This window comes from Megalobrama amblycephala, linkage group LG19, assembly GCF_018812025.1.
Source record: "Megalobrama amblycephala isolate DHTTF-2021 linkage group LG19, ASM1881202v1, whole genome shotgun sequence".
In the NCBI taxonomy this organism is placed as follows: Eukaryota; Metazoa; Chordata; class Actinopteri; order Cypriniformes; family Xenocyprididae; genus Megalobrama; species Megalobrama amblycephala.
Genome location: NC_063062.1, coordinates 3,410,888 through 3,428,241, shown reverse-complemented (window position 1 = coordinate 3,428,241; position 17,354 = coordinate 3,410,888). Strand labels below are relative to the sequence as shown.

The following is a 17,354-nucleotide window of genomic DNA, read 5'->3' as shown; positions in this document are numbered from 1 at the left end:
GACACTTTTGTTGAGGCCTATCTGGAATATAAAATCAATGTAAAGTGGAGCATTATCTGGCACTTAACAGAAAGTATGATTTGCATTTTCACTGAGATGCAAAACAGAGAGAGGTGTTACACTTTATTTTGATGGTCCACTTTAGACATACATTCTATTAACCATGTAAATTTGCAACTATACATCAAAATAAAGTGTTACCAAGAATTTAAGAGGAGGAAGTCTGGGTGATTTGAGACTTGAGAGGTTAAAACAGAGGCATTTTCTCCTTCACGGTAACAAGCGTAGAGTTTAAAGAGAATACATTTTAAACATGCTTTGTGTCTCTGATTAATCGAATATCAAAACTTGAATTTATTCTCATTGTTCAGGTTAATGATTGTCCTGAACAAATGTTTATTTATTCTTGAATATGTGGACTCCATACTGTCTATACAAAGCTCTTGGATAATGGGGGTCCCTGCCTCTCCTGTGAATATGAAGACTCATTAATTACATTCTCACAATCTCACTACATTCAATTTAGACTGCAAACTGGGTATTGGGTAATTATTTTTTATGCAAAGAAATTAAATAATTAAAAGGGATTTAAATGCACAATATGTAACATTTTTGGATTAAAATATCCAAAAACCACTAGAACAATGTTATATATTTTGTTTACTTGTGTACTTACATTATCCCAAATGTTTCCAAGAATGTTTAAAACCTGTGAAATCAGCAATTTTAACCAGGATACGGACTGAATACATCATATCCGCGTTACCCTCGGTTTCCGGGTTTATTTTATGGAAACACCAAAGGCGCTTTAATATATTATGTGTTTTATTAGACAGGCGAGCAATTGTTTGGATACATTCATCGACAGAAAACTAATCATGTTATATAGCTCAACATAGTAAGCCTTATTGTTTAAATCTCGTTTTCTTTATTTACAGCGAGTACCATGTTTTACCATGCCTAATACAGATCTATCTTACTGCAGTGTGCATGAAGTGTCTCATAGCAGCCGCCAAGCGAACGCAGCGTAGCACTAAAACAATTTTCAACACACAAATGTGTCTAATATGATAAACAGCGCTGCGTTACCACACATACGCTTGACCGGAAGAAGCAAAAGTGGCGACTGTGGCATAATAAAAGTTCCGCTGCTCTCGAACCACGTGTCATGCTCGTCTCTCATTAGCAAAAAAAATGTACATATTGTGGCTTCAAGGGAATAACGAAAAAGAAATAAGCGGTAAAATCCAGATCTGTTGTAGTAATCAATTTAAATTATTTGCAAATAATATATTTTATTACTCTTATTTGTATTTCTAATGTCAAAAATGCAAAACATTCAGTTTTGAATTACATTAATCATATATTTTCATTTCAAAATAACGAAATTTCATAAGAATGTTGAGTAGTTTGCATCACTGGATATTACAAAAGGAATTAGTAATACAATATGAATATAATATACTTTTTTATCACTTATTCTGATTTTGACGTTTTTAACTTCTCTTTCCGATGACGGAGTGCTGCAAACGCTCTGATAAATTTATTCCAGCGATCTCATAATAATAATGTTCATAATAGTTTTGTTTAATTGACATCTAGGCAAGTTCGGACAGCATGGTGGACTGCAGGCATTTTATCACAGGCGCGAGATACAGGCTAAATATGGAAAAATGAAAGGATTAGTTCACTTTCAAATTAAAATTTCCTGATAATTTACTCACCCCCATGTCATCCAAGACGTTCATGTCTTTCTTTCTTCAGTCGAAAAGAAATTAAGGTTTTTGATGAAAACATTCCAGGATTTTTCTCCATATAGTAGACTTTAATGGAGCCCAAACGGTTAAAGGTCAAAATGACAGTTTACAGTGATACCAGATGAGAAATAAAGGTCTTATCTAGAGAAAACATTGCTCATTTTCTATTAAAAAAATTTAAATTATATACGTTTTAACCGTAAATGCTCATCTTGAACTAGCTCTCTTCTTCTTCTCTATTAGAATTCTGTGTATTACTGCCCTCCACAGGTCAAAGTTTGAACTAAATTGTCATATACAATATGCTAGTGCAAGTATATAACAATTAGTTCAAACTTTAACCTGTGGAGAGCAGTAATACACTTAGCAGCGTCTACACTGCCGAAATTCAAATAGAGAAGAAGAAGAGAGCTAGTTCAAGATGAGCATTGATTGTTAAAACGTATATAATTTTTTTTTATTTTTTAGAAAATGAGCGATGGTTTCTCTAGATAAGACCCTTATTCCTCGTCCTCATCGTGTAGAACGCTTTGAAGCTGCACTGAAACTGTAATTTTGACCTTCAACCGTTTGGGCTCCAGTGAAGTCCACTATACGGAGAAAAATCCTGGAATGTTTTCCTTAAAAACCTTAATTTCTTTTAGGCTGAAGAAAGAAACACATGAACATCTTGGATGGCATGGGGGTGAGTAAATTATCAGGAAATTTTAATTTGAAAGTGAACTAATCCTTTAAATGATGGAAAAAAAAAAAAACATGAAATGAAACTAAACTAAAACTTCCAGTAGATGGAGGCAAATCATTGTCATAACGAGTGAGTCAAATAATCTCTTCAAAACGGCTGACGCGTAATGTGTTTTCTGACCTCCAGATGTCGCTGTTTCTCTGTTATCTTCACTCTCTGATCTCCAGCAGGAACTGACGTTTGTGTCTACGACTACATGAGCAAATTTTCCAGCTGGAGGAAAATGTCCAGCGTCAAAGATCCGAGAGTCTGAAGGTAGGAATCGTCATTTATTCACACAAATTCTTACCGTGTCGTTAAGTTTACCCGCCAGCGCTGTTCTTCTGCGTACCGGAAGTATAGTGTGTTCTGTTTCTGTAAAGTATTTGTGCTGTTTGTTTTTCTTTTGCTTGTGTTTTCACTTTTGTTGGCGCGCTGAGTGCGCCGAAATTCCGAATCATTTGCACAAACATTGCGTAAAGTTTCTGAAACAACTTTCTGCCAGAGATCTCTTGTTTAAGTGTTTAGATATAATCTTTTGAGATGTTTTACAATGTCGGGCTGTTCGTTGCAGGTTATTTACTGTGCTGACAGTACATATTTGATTAGAAATATCAATCTGTATTTATTGGCAATCTAGAGACTATTAGCTATTTTTTCTTTATAAACTTTTGTTTTAGTTTCTGGAATGTCTTTCAAACAGTATTTATCCTTTATTTATTACAATAAGATGAGGTTGCACTTCTATTTGGATCACTTATTAATCAACATTTCGTCTAATATGCATAATAAAACCCTCTTGAGTTCAGAACAGGTTAATGAAAGTTAGTGATGAAGCTCATGCACCTTTTTGCAACACTGTATGAAGCCTATGACAATTTAACATTAATTATTTTATAGTAATAACAATTTAGTAGCTTATTCACTCATCTGTATCCATTTTTTATGCTTGAAAATGCATATTTACTTATTTATCCCAGTGTTTTTTTTCTTTTTTCAAAGAAGCTGAAAGCACAGTTGATATTGTGTAATAATTATAACATTTGTATGTTTCTAATAAGCTCTTTGTAAGCCGCTTTGAGTCAATATTGTTGTGGGAACTGACTGGAGAAGCAGGTTTTGTCTTGTTTTTTGCCTTTTGCCTGGCATAACTAAAATAGACTTGTATTAATGAGGATTTGGCACACATGGCCTGAAAATGGTGGCATTTAATCGTGTTGTTCCTGTAGTGTTGCGTCATTGTAGTTCTATGCATGAATCATGTGCTCGGCTAGCTGAATATGCATATTGTAACAAATTTTTTTAGTCCCGCAATTGTCACTCTGTCACTTATGTTTACTGTAAAGAGGGCAGATGTAATGACAGGTTTCACACATTATGAGTGCTGTATTGTGTCATCTATCATTTATTTACCCTTCTGAACTTTCTCACTGTCTTGGGAACTATCTGTCTTCTCATGACTTGTTTTGCAAGTGCTTAGAAAAGCATTGAAACCGAACTCGGAGTCACGCTTTGTGTTCAGTGCATTTCTGAGTCTTAAAAGTGAGCTGATGTTCATAAACGGACGCATTTAAAAGCCATATGCATTATCTAGTTATTCATTTCTGTACTTTGAACAGCTGCATTGAAGCTTGATAAATCATTTTATTGTTAAGTACAAAAACATGACTTCCTTTATAATCTGACACCATCTTTGAAAGGCTTTGAATCTGGGGGTTTTCGAATGCATAAATAAGTGATATTTGTCATTGTTAATACAGTACACTCAGTCATGCACCCTGAGTAGTGTGTGAACCATTCCCACAAACTTTTGGCTGCAACAATTTAACAACACTGAGAGCGCAGAGTATGACACCAGCCTTTTTTCTGGCATGAAAAAGAAGAGAAGACACAGTAACTAGATATTGCACTCCATTGCCCGGGTTCACAGACAAGGCTCCTAAATATTATGTTTTGAACCAGAAAACATATCTGCAAGAACAACAAAGTAGCACAAGCACAACACTGAAAATCAATGGAAATGTAGCGCAGTGGAATAGAAAAAAAATTCTGCTAAATGTTGCTGAAGAACTACTTTGCTTGGCAGAAGAATTATTCATTTTCAGTAAATTATTGCATTTTTTGCACATCAGTTAAATTCTTTATTAAGGACCTATTATGCCCCTTGTACAAGACGTAATATAAGTCTCTGGTGTCCCCAGAATGTGTCTGTGAAGTTTCAGCTCAAAATACCCCACAGATCATTTATTATAGCTTGTCATATTTGCCCCTATTTGTGTCCCTTTAAATGCAAATGAGCTGCTTCTCCCGGCCCCCTTTCCAGAAGAGGGCGGAGCTTTAACAGCTCACGCTTCGGTTGCTCAACAACAACAAAGCTGGAGAATCTCACGCAGCCAAAATGAGGATTGTCAGTAACGGTGTTCAGCCTTACATTGTTCAAACCGGAGTCGACACTGATGGAGAGACTCAGGAAGAAGTTACAACTTTTAGAATGCAATGTTGTAGTCCTTAGAACTTTGAGCGTCGTCAAACAGCAACATAATCAAGGACCCCTTTAAAGTGATAAGTGCTATTGTTCTGAAACTGTCATCAACTAAACTCTGCTTTGCATTGTGCATAATACCCCTAAATGACACACTCTTCCTTGTCTTGACTTGTTGGAGACGTATATCTAGGTTTTTTCATTGCTCCATGTTTCGTCATCACTGTCACACTTAAATAACATAAATCAGTCCTGCCCTATTTTTGGGGGATTTTGCACATAATCAGTGAAGCTGTAAACGAGGAGCTGAAACCCAGTTCTGTCTTGAGTTTGTACCTAATTGGTTCTGTTTCAATTGCAAGCTGGCATGTCTCGGGCCAGCAGAGCACAGGGAAATGTCTGGTATGTGCTTGTAACCGCCTGCCATTCACCCATTAAATCCAGAGTTAGACACGCCCTCACTGACCATGCACATGAACTGTATTTTCTCTGCTGACGTTTTGTGCATTTCAAAATCTAAAGATTTGTCAGATCGGAAATATTGAGGATGCTTTTGTCAGAAATCCAAAATTTGAGATTGTTGAATCGTAATGTGAAAAATGTTCTGTGGTCCGGGGCTTTACGCTTGCATTTCTTTTTAGGAGCACCGATTTTTAAAATTTTTATTAGCTTCTGATCAATAACAGAAATTATCCTTCCCATTACAGGTTGATATTTGACTCCTTAAATTGATTTGAAATTTTTATTTTACCTTTTTTATGAGTTTTTTTTTCTTTTAATCTAACCCAAGTATATGAATGTCATCTTTTTGTCATTCTTAAATTTATATTTATTAACTTGTTCAAAGTTTTTAATTCAAACAATAAATTCAATTCGAATAATAAGACAAAATCAGGCAGAATAAGTTACCAATCAAATGAAATCCATATCAACAGAATTCATCGTTGCATTGCACAGGTGGCAAAGAAGAACCACACAAAAGTGGCATTTAGGTATATTTAAAGACGGTTTAATAAGGCTCAGATGTGGCATGAATGCATTTAAATTCATAATAGCAATGTTATGAGATTAATGTTTAAAAATATTAAGTTTAGACAATAAATTTAATAAAATAACTGAAATAATGCTTTTAAATTGAAACTGAAGCTGTCTAGGTGACAGTCTTTTTCACTGAATTATTCATTCAAAATATATTTTTCACAGTTGCACTGTATAGCCCTTTGGTCCTGTCATGTGACAGCCTTGTGCATCTTTTTTTCAAGCTTCAGTTGCTGTGGAGTCAATTCCCTTTTTCCTAGTGTAAGGTGCAGGCCAGGGTTGCATTCATCCATCTTTTCATGTTTTACAAGGTCTCTCATATCAAACATTTGAACAAAAGGGATTCATTTGTTTGATTTGGGACACAATGTCATGCTAGTGTTAGTGCATAATGGACTAAGTCTATTACTCTTAAGTGATAGAAGCTCATTTTTATAACCACACTATTGTGAACAGGATATTTGATTGTTAAAAACGGCCCAGAGCGATTCAGTATATTGACCACTGCCTTTAAAAATAACACTACAAGTGCATCATAATTTGCACTGAACATGCAATACATCTTTTGAAAGCATTGATGTCATGAGTACCCGACATTGAAATGTAATATTCTCTCAATTTTTTTTCCCATAGGCACCTGTTGTAAAGTTCCCGTCAGAACCCAGTGGTCTCCTCATGTACGTAGCAAGGCGAAGCTGACACCATGGCCCACATATCCAGTGGCAATGGGTTTAAGTTTGACAGGCCAGCCTCTCCGGGGGTGGTCCGGCCCAAAGGGATTGTGGGAAAGGAGGAGGCTTTACGCATGGAGGTAGAGGCCTTGGACAAAATTAAGCGTGAGAAAGGGCATACTCTCCCAGTCACAGCGTCTTCTGTTAATCCCCTTCCCAAACCGACGGCGCAAACATCCATTAGCCGTCAAGAGAAAGACCTCATTGTGTTCTGTGAATCAGAAACGCAGAAGAAGGAACAAAAAGACAAATTTGAGGACATCGATTTGGAGAAGCTGACCAAGGAGGAGCTGGAAAAGCTGCTTCTGGATGACAGTTTTGGCGCGAACAAAATGACAAGACCTTCCTCTTTGCTAGGTTGCAATCTCAGTGCATCGTATCCTGGAGGACATGCGTTCAGCCCTTCTTCGTTTCACTGGACACCCACCCCAACACATGCACAGACTCCCATTTTCCCCTCTGCTCCTTTCATGAAGCCCCCATGCTCTTTCCAGAATGGCTTTAGTCCAGCTATGTCTCCCTTTATTAGTCTGTCAGCCCAACCGACCCCTTTCCTCTCCTTTACACCCATACAAACACCTGCTGCTCTGGCATACTCTCAGCCTGCCGTCACCCCAGAGATGGCCAAGCTGTTTGACAAAATTGCCAGCACTTCGGAATACTTGAAGAATGGCAGGTCCTCCAGCATGGAAACGGAATTGGCAAGCGCCAAGTCCTTGGAGCCAATGCCTCAGCCCTCAGAACCTCCCAACATCAGCCGATTTGAGTGGCTGGACCTGGACCCGCTCAACAAGCACAAGGAGGTGGAGGTCGAGGAGACACCCACTGTTTCAAGTTGTCCTTTCTTAGTGGAGTCTGGGAATGCTAAAGACCCATGGGATGCGGTTCTTCAGGATGAGCCTGAAGTTGTGGATAATGGCAGTTCCTCGGCGCAGGTGAACAGCAAGGCCACTTTGGCAACCCAACCGAGAAGAGCGTCAACAGGGGCGGCTGTAACAAGAAGCCAATCCATTAATATACCTGCAACCTCAACGAATCACAGCTCAGGCAAACAGGTAGGAGAAATTTGCTTTCTGCTGACCCAGAACATGTTGGCAGCACTGTTTGTTTAGAAATGATTACCACTTCCTCTTCTGCAGAGTTAAGGAGGAAGTAGAAATGATCCCAGCCAGGTATCCTCAAATTCAAACCTGTTGTGTCTAATGCACATACAGTGGCATGAAAAAGTATGTGAACCCCTTGCAGAATCTGTGAAAATGAGAATTATTTTAATAAAATAAGAGGGATAATAAAAAATTTATTATTTTATTATTAACAAAAAAGTTATTTTTTGTTTAGTACTGTCCTGTGTAAGATATTTTACATAAAAGATGTTTGCATTTAGTTCACAAGACAAAACAATAGCTGAATTTATTAAAATAACCCCATTCATAAGTATGTGAAGCATTGATTCTCAATACTGTGTGTGGTTCCCTGATGATCTACGACTGTTTTTATGTTTTGTGATGGTTGTTCATGAGTCTCTTGTTTGTCCTGAGCAGTTAAACTGAGCTCTGTTCTTCAGAAAAATCCTCCAGCTCCTGCAGATTCATCAGTTTTCAAGCATTTTTGCGTATTTGAACCCTTTCCAGCAGTGATTGTATGATTTTGAGATCTGTGTTTTCATACTGAGGAAAACTGAGGGACTCAAACTCAACTATTAAAAAAGGTTCAAACATTCACTGATGCTCCAGAAGGAAACATGATGCATTAAGAGCCGAGGGGTGAAAACTTTTGAACAGGATGAAGATGTCACAATTTTTCTTATTTTGTTTAAATATCATTGTTTTTCATTTAGTACTGCCCTTCGGAACCAACAGAAGATACTTGCATGTTTCCTGAAAGAAAAATTAAGTACAATTTACCTTGATATTTGAATTCAAAAGTTTTCACCCCTCGGCTCTTAATGCATCGTGTTTCCTTCTGGAGCATCAGTGACTGTTTGAACCTTTTTTAATAGTTGAGTTTGAGTCCCTCAGTTGTCCTCAGTGTGAAAAGATGAATCTCAAAATCCTACAGTCACTGCTGGAAAGGGTTCAAATATGCAAAAATGCTTGAAAACTGATGAATCTGCAGGAGCTGGAGGATTTTTCTGAAGAACAGAGCTCAGTTTAACTCAGTGGTTCTCAACCGGGGGGGCGCGGACACTCTCCTGGGGGGGCGCGAGTGGCTACTGGATGGGAGGAAAAAAACCTGAAAAAATTTTTTTTTTTATCACTTAACTACTGTCATAAAAAGCTATAGTTTTGTATATACATAACTCCTGAATAAAAATTTAAATGTGTTTGGACTGATTAAAAAAAAAAGTTTTGAACAAATTTGATTGGTTTGTCGATAGTGAGCGCAAATGCAGGTGATAAGCGGTTTTATTAAGCGAGTCATTGAGTCGTTCATTCGCGATTCGTTCAAACGGCCGATTCATCAAGAATGAGACAGATGTTTGTGAATGGGTCGTTGAATCTTTGACTCAAACGATTTGTTCAAAACACTGAATCATTCAAAACACGATTGAGTGTTGCTGTGAAATGCGCTATGTTTGTTTGGATTCATCGGATCTATTTTCGCTGCTAAAATAGACCAAAACAGTCATTATTTCGTCTAAAATGTAAGTGACTTAATATATTAACTTGTTTGTTGAACTGTCATATCAGTGTCACATTTTCAATCGTGAGGTGATGGTAAATTAAGTGATGGTCATTTGTCAGCTCTCTTGATCGTCAGGTCGTGTGATGTATGTTGCTGAACTGTATTCAAATGTTATAAATATAAAAACACCACATTTTGAAATTTAACTGCAGTATGTCAGTTTAGTTTATTTGTGTGTGCTGCGGATCCAGATCTTGGAAAACGGCGCTCATTTGTTTGATTTCTCCTGCGCAAGCCTCAAAAGTTTAAGGTCCTTGCACCTGACTGAGTCCGAAACTGTCGTATTCGTTTTTTCATATTCGTCATTTTGTGGATCAATTGTCAAAAACCCCTCAAAATATTTGCTACGGATGCGAAAAATGCCGAAAATCGGACCAAACGTATAAAACGTATAGGCTGCAAACGTATAAAACGTGAGGTCGTATTTAGTTTATATATATATATATATATATATATATATATATATATATATATATATATATATATAATATATACACAGGGTGCGATTTGTAGGAGGGGATGGGGGAATTTCCCCCCTTCTGGTCTATGTATCCCTCCCTCTGGTGAAATATTTTATCCATATTTAATGCCATTACCCCACCGGGGATTAATGCTACTCCACAAACCACCAACAGAGCATATAAAATACCAAAAATAAAAATCTTTTTTTCAAACATCGCCAAGTAAAACGCTGCGTTTATATAGAACTGTCTCTTTACCACCACAACAAACTGGACACTTTTCAGACGCGCATTCCGACTTTTTCTCAGTGCCAGGCTCAAGTCAATCGAGGGAGGGAGCTTCAGTTGAACAACAGTGAATTGTGGTTAGATGAGATTTTGTCAGGCTATGTCTGTAAAACTCAGAAAAATGAACACGACTGTCCAATCAGCCGTTATACTGTGGTCGTGGAGCGCAGTCAAGAATTGCATGCGCAAATGCGCCGGCGCGCGCTGCATAATGACTTTATTATAGCTTAAATAAAGCGCAGAAGAAACTACGAGCAATGATTGTCGTTGTTCTGTTGTAAGTGAAGTCATGAAATTGCCAAACATGCGATTAAAGCTGCCTCAAAACTGTGCATGCATCGATTAGGGGTGGGAATCGGAGGGTACCTCACGATACGATCCGATCACGATAAATGGCTCACGATAACGATAATATCGCGAGTCAGCGATTCTGCGATAATCGATATATCGCTAGACAATCCTATAATGATACGTCGCGATATTGGTCTTAATATGAAAACAAAATGCACTTGAAAAGGTTAAGTGCAGGTTAACGGATAAATCCGATCTTATATGTACATTTAATAGAGTTCACGTCACCGAAAGCAAGAAATATGAGGTGCATTTTATTGACCATCAGTTAATTTCAAAATCAAAGACTGCAAAAGGAGAGAGCGGCAACAGCACTGGTATAAGGTCTCATTACTTTTAATGAAGATAATTGTGTGTTATGCGTCTGCGACTTACTTTCACTTTCATATGCGGCAGTTTGCGCGTCAGCTTGCTGAAGAGATCTGCGGCGATGTGTGATGTGTGATGTTGTCATATCTGACTCTCACATGTTTCAGTTTTAGTATTTTTGGGAGAAGTAAAATTTACATATGTAGTTTCAACAACCAGATGCATTTAGACTGAGCATAGACAGTTTTGACTGGAATGCGTCCCAGACCATCTCCTGAAGTGGTTTGAGCGATCGGATTTAAATCCGTCTCAAATGCGTATTTAGGCATTTAGACCTGGTCTTTTCACGATCGGATAGCTATCCGATCATAGAAAATGCATGAAGTCACCAGGTGCAAACAGACCCTTTGACGTTCTTCAAGTGCTTAGATATACACGGGAGCGTTCGAAAGCAGGCGTCTATCAGAGGATCCCTAATATATGCTTTCAAATGCTCCCGTGTATATCTAAGCGCTCGGTGAAGAACGTCAAAGATGTCTACGACTGTCACATCAATGGTATAAAAGTGCGTCAAGACTTTGAACTTAAACGTGGCTGGGGCATCTATTTTACTCACACTGCTGTCCGCCATCCTGTTAATAACCTCTTTTTCTTAGGCTAGTTAACTTAAGTTCACGTTTCCCTCATTCATGTGTCGAGCGCCGCCTTGAAGTAGGACGATTTGAGCAAAGACATCTATATATAGCGCTTTATTTTTTTTAAAAATTAAAATATCGATATTTGGCGCAGCGATAATGATTCTCGTATCGCACAGAGAAGGATGACGATATATCGCCATATCGATATTCTGTCCCACCCCTAGCATCGATATATGTTGACTAGAGCCCGACCGATATATCGGCCGGCCGATATTATCGGCCGATATGAGCTAATTGCATTTAAATCGGCATCGGCGTTTATAACGGCCGATGAAACATGAGAAACAGAGTCTCATGCTTCACTCATGTTATGAGTGTTGCATAGTTTGCCCACCAGAGGGAGCTCTGCAACTCCCCAGTTGACAACAGCGCCAGAAATCCACTACAGAAGAAAGCTATCAGCCGAGCCCATAGACTGTAAGGCCGAGCCACGGAGACTTGGGTAAAGTTGGTTTTATATTCGCACATTCGAACATCAGTATTCAATATCCTTGTTAATCACACTACATTGGACATTAAGTGGACATTCACAAGTAAATATGCCATTAAATCAACACTTGCCTATTTTGATCGACTGTGAAAAATGTTGTAAGTTGACAATCGTTGGTTGTCAATATCATGTCGCTGCTTAAAATTCGCAAACATTAATTTATTGCACATTTATTGGAAAGTCTGAATTTATCAGAAGTCCGAATGTGTGAATATAAAACCAACTTTACCCAAGTGCCACGGAGATGTACTCTTTTGACGGTGAGTCTGTCGTTCGTCATGTGAAATGATTGTAGATTTAGTTCATACACTGTATATAAAACAGTGTGGTAGTTCTAGCTAACGGTCCTATCATTATCACTTCTAAATATTCTGTAACATCACTTACAGCCGCTAATGCATTGCTATATTAGATTAGCCACAAAGCTAATACCATGTTTATCAGTGGAAGAGCGCGAACGTTAAAAGGGGTCAAACTATAACGTTAGCGGTTAACTTATTCTAAATATATCTGCAGTGTTTCCCATTTAACTTATTTTAATTTTATTTTCAATTCATTGACATGGTTTTGTTGAATATTGAATTTGTTTGGTATAGCTCTTTTACTTTAACTTTAGTATTATAATTTATTTACAGTACACACACAGACTGTTAAAACCAGCTTCAACTGGAAGTAAGTAAAACTGTTAAATGTTTAAAACCAGACTGTTTTTTGATCATTAAAAAATATATACTTTTGATGTGCAATTGTTTAGTCATTGAGACTGTAATCTAAGGCTTTTTTTAACATAATCCCTTCTGGAAAATGGTTTATACAGCCCACATACATAGAACGGGCAGATATTTTGTTATTGAATGTTGTGTAAGTGTAGTTTATAGGAAATGGGTCTAATATCCAGTTTATTTTCAAAATCAAAATATCGGCTTATAAATCGGCTCTTTTCGAGTTAATATCGGCATCGGCATCGGCCCCCAAAAATCCATATCGGTCGGGCTCTAATGTTGACATGGTTTTATAGCTATTGTTATCCAATTTGTTGGCCTTGAAACGTCTTAAAATGCACATATGTACATCAGGGAAATCTAAATTTTCTCGGGGGAGCATGCCCCCGAACCCCCCTAGCAAACTACATTTTCTGACCTTGGGAATTATGAAACCCTGCGTACGGCCCAGCTTCAATTCTAGATAATAAAATCTGAGGTAAACGTGTATGCAAAAATAAATGGGGCCAAACGCGATTGAATGTAAAGGTTTGTGTCTCGTTATTCTATTAATAACTACCGATTGATTTTGCATTTCTATCAGAAATTAAGAATTATTAATGTCATTTTAGTGGTGCAAATATGTGATACTTCAAATCTCAAGGTTAAATCAGAAGATTTAAAAAAAAAAATGTTTCTGTAACAGCTGCCAAAAAATAGTATATAGCACTGTGGTTTTTAACAAATTTAAAAAAAAAAATAAATAAAAATTCAAAACATCCTCCCCTCTGGTTTTTTTCACAAATCGCACCCTGTATATATAAACGAATAAACTAGTCAGAATATAGACTACAGTTAAAGCTTTCCTTTAGTTTTTGTGAAATGCTCGCACGCACTGGGGCCCCAAATGCAATGAACCAGCTTTGGGGGGGCCCTGCTTGCAAAAGGTTGAGAACCCCTGGTTTAACTGATCAGAACAAACAAGAGACTCATGAACAACCATCACAAAACATAAAAACAGTCGTGGATCATCAGGTAACCACACACAGTATTGAGAATCAATAGTTCACATACTTATGAATGGGGTTATTTTAATAAATTCAGCTATTGTTTTGTCTTGTGAACTAAATGCAAACATCTTTTATGTAAAATATCTTACTCAGGACAGTACTAAACAAAAAATAACATGCATTTTTTATTATTATTATAATTCTCATTTTCACAAATTCTGCAAGGGGTTCACATACTTTTTCATGCAACTGTATAGTGAACAACTTAGTGATACTGTTTCGCAATGTAATCAATGACACATATTTTCAAAATCAACTATGTCGTGGTTGATGTGTTGCAACAAGATGTGAGTGTAGCGGTCAAAGATATTCATCTAGCCTAGTGCATGTTTACATAGAAGAACAATGGAAAATAAATACAGTGGAATGTAAAAACCTGTTCTGTGTGAACTGCCCCTATGGCTGTAGCTGTCACGCTTTAAAGGGGATACATTTAAAAACTTTTTTTTTGAGGGTTTTACCAGTCAAACAGCTAAAGCACAGCATGCTAATTAAAGGGGTCGTGAATTGAGAAATCAACTTTTCCTTGAGGTTTTGATATAAGAGGTCATCATACTTTAAGAATATCCTGTAAGTTTCAGAACTGAAAACTTCCTTGTTAGTCCAATAAAAGCTTTTCTCCGCAGAAGAAATCAACACCTACTTCATTATTGCAACGTTAGCCCCGCCCACTGGCGTTTTAGTGAGAAAGAGCAATACAGGACTAAAAATGACATTACCTTTCGAAGGATCCTAATGCTAGGAATATGGTTATTTATTTTCAACAATGTGAATATCTCAGTTGAGCTTCATTTATTTGTATTCGGTACATTTCACGGTGGATTCTTTGGTAAATAAATCACATTTCGGCGCAGGCTTTACAAACAGACTTTTACAACATGGACTCGACAGTAATGCGTGTATGTAACTGTGTTAATTCTAATGCCTGATTGGATATGTAATCATTCATGTACATTCAAATAATCTTTGCCTATGCGTCAGTACATCAAACCAGTGATTAAACGGTCAACTCCACGTTGTTTCTCTTTGTAGGATGAAAATAATCTGTTATTTAAATGTGATTAAAATATATATAGAAAGTGATCAAAGAACGCTCCCTTTACAATCGCTGGAGCTGTCAATCAAACAGAATCTCTTAGTTGCATCACGTTTGCACTGTTAATTATGAAAGCATTCGTTAGTGTGCAGAAATTGAGTTGCAATGACGAGATCACTGCTTTCATGCCACAATCTAAATATAATGCCTTAGATTTAAGTGTAATTCTATGATCAACACTTTTCACGATTAGTTAACCTTGAGAACTGTAATAGTAAAAACATGCTAAAAGTTTTCGAGAGAGTAATACTTGCTATTTCATAGGCAAATATGTTGGCCAATCACAGCAGTGGGCGTTTACACTGAAGTCTCACAGCAGACACGCCCCTTAAAACAGAGCGTTCAAATAAGAGGGCTAAAATCAGGGAAGGAAAAATTTTTCTAAATTATGTAAAAAGCATGCAAACATTATAAGCGCACCCCAGGAAACATTATAAAAAAACAATAAAACAATGCCGTTCATGACCCCTTTAAATTGCTAAAAATATCAAAACAAAGAAAGCATACTAATTGACAAGTTAGATGATTAGTTGATCGTCGTGATCCACCCCAAATCGACAATAGTATTTTATAAGCGTCTCTTATGTGAGCATGAATGCAGTGCTCTGTGATGTGACCGGATGCAGCAGTTAAAAATGTGTACGTATGGTTTTCTAATTATTATACCGTGCCAGTGTGGTGAATGTCTTTGCAACATTTTTAGCTGGGGGTGATTTGCATGTTTTGTTTTGGTCTTGTTCCTCATGGTTGGTTTCTTATCAAACTCTAGTTCAGCTGGTGCTTGGTCTCTTTCAATTTATCACGGTTTTATCTAAATTTTTCACTTTATCTTTGGTGTTTCCTTAGAAATTTTGTCACTGATTGCCAAAATAAAGAACGACTTCCTGAGAGGAATGTGCATTGAGTGAGGCTTCGACTCCTTATGGGGGAGGGTGTGTAAATGTGCGCTTTCCCCCCCAGAAATCCCACTTCCCGTTTCATTATGTTTGTTTCTGACTAGGACAATTGGCTGTTATCACACATTTCCCACAGAACTTGTAGAATTCTTGCCCGTAACTTCTACAACAGGATCAGCTTTCACTTTAGGATAAAATAAAGGGGTCAGTCAGAGGGTTCAGTCTTTTCACTTCCTCTTTTCAAGTATTAGGAATGAATATGGTTACATTTCTGAAGCTCACATCAGGTCTAGTTCATCACTACGCACTATGCTGTCCTAGTATTCTGGAGTAAATCGGTTGTTGTCTTTGTGTAGTGAGGACTGCTGCTGCTCTCATTAGCACAGACAAGCCCCAGCTAGCTGTCTTTGCCCCATGGGTTCTTCCCTGACATGCCTGCAGCGGGGCCACGCAGCTCCCTGTTTCCATGGTAGCCCTCTTTCGGAGTGTGCGAAAGAGCGGCGAAACTAATCTGAGCTTTAGCTTTGGTGTACAGTTACTCTGCTTCACCGCACACAACACCAGATACTCTTATCACAAGCCCTGGATATTTCAGCCCTTATCAGCACACATCCCAAAAGACCTGTTTGTTGCTGTGTGTATCAACAGGCTTGGTGTAAGTGTAAGTTCACTGTTGCCATTACTTCATGCTTGTGGTTTGGGTTACAACACATTATCAAAAGTAGTTTCTTTTTTTGAGTGTGGTTGAAAGTATTTGGGATTAGTAGAGCCAATTGTTTTTAGGATATTTTATGCTACAGCATTCATAAAGGCAAACCAAATTAAGCTATCTAGATGCATTATCTACCGGCGTAAACAAATTAAGTACTGGTGCCAAAGGTTTGTGTGTTGAGTTGATCTGGTTCACTGGTCCATACCAATGCAAGTGTAATGTCAAAATGAATATGCTATTTAATGTACATTTAATATAAACATTAACACAAAATAAAAAATAGCATGGAGACTTTATAATAGTATCTTATGCTTAATAAGACTACAGTCAGAAGAGTAATATTGTGAAATATAACTTAATCTGTTAACTGTCACCCCCCACTTTTTGACAAGAAAATGCACTATCCAAACTTAAATGTTTGTAATTCAAGACCATTTTGGAGTATAGACATAAGGCTGGTCTTGTTTTAAAGATGAAATTTGGCAGATTATTGTAGAAGTGCAATAACTTATGTAAGTGAAACAGAAAAACGGTTATGGAAGTTTAAAGGTCCCGTTCTTCGTGATCCCATGTTTCAAACTTTAGTTAGTGTGTAATGTTGTTGTTAGAGTATAAATAAAATCTCTACTTCCTTCTTTAATGACGTCACTAAAACAGTTTTTTGACTAACCTCCGCCCACAGGAATACACAAGAGTTGCGTTTGTAGAGTGTGTTTGTCGCCATGTCGTCGAAACGCTGTTATTTTCATCCCGCAGTCCAATCACCGGGTCTGATTCCGGCTCAGATTGATAGGGTTAAATTAAAGACATGTTTACAATAACACTGAGCGCGTGCATCTCCACGTTATGGTAAGAGGCGTGACAT

At 37.5% G+C, this 17,354-nt stretch overlaps 1 protein-coding gene across 2 annotated transcripts in view; it reads left to right on the top strand.

Moving 5' to 3' along the window:
• Positions 1-2,611: 2,611 nt before the first annotated feature.
• pik3c2a (phosphatidylinositol-4-phosphate 3-kinase, catalytic subunit type 2 alpha) overlaps positions 2,612-17,354 on the top strand; it is a 48,277-nt gene continuing 33,534 nt past the window's right edge. For both annotated transcript variants that reach the window (XM_048167930.1, XM_048167929.1), the window contains exons 1-2: positions 2,612-2,757; positions 6,635-7,787. In XM_048167930.1, coding sequence (XP_048023887.1) covers positions 6,705-7,787 — 1,083 coding nt within the window. In that variant the 5' untranslated portion in view covers positions 2,612-2,757; positions 6,635-6,704. The remainder of the gene's footprint in view (positions 2,758-6,634; positions 7,788-17,354) is intronic.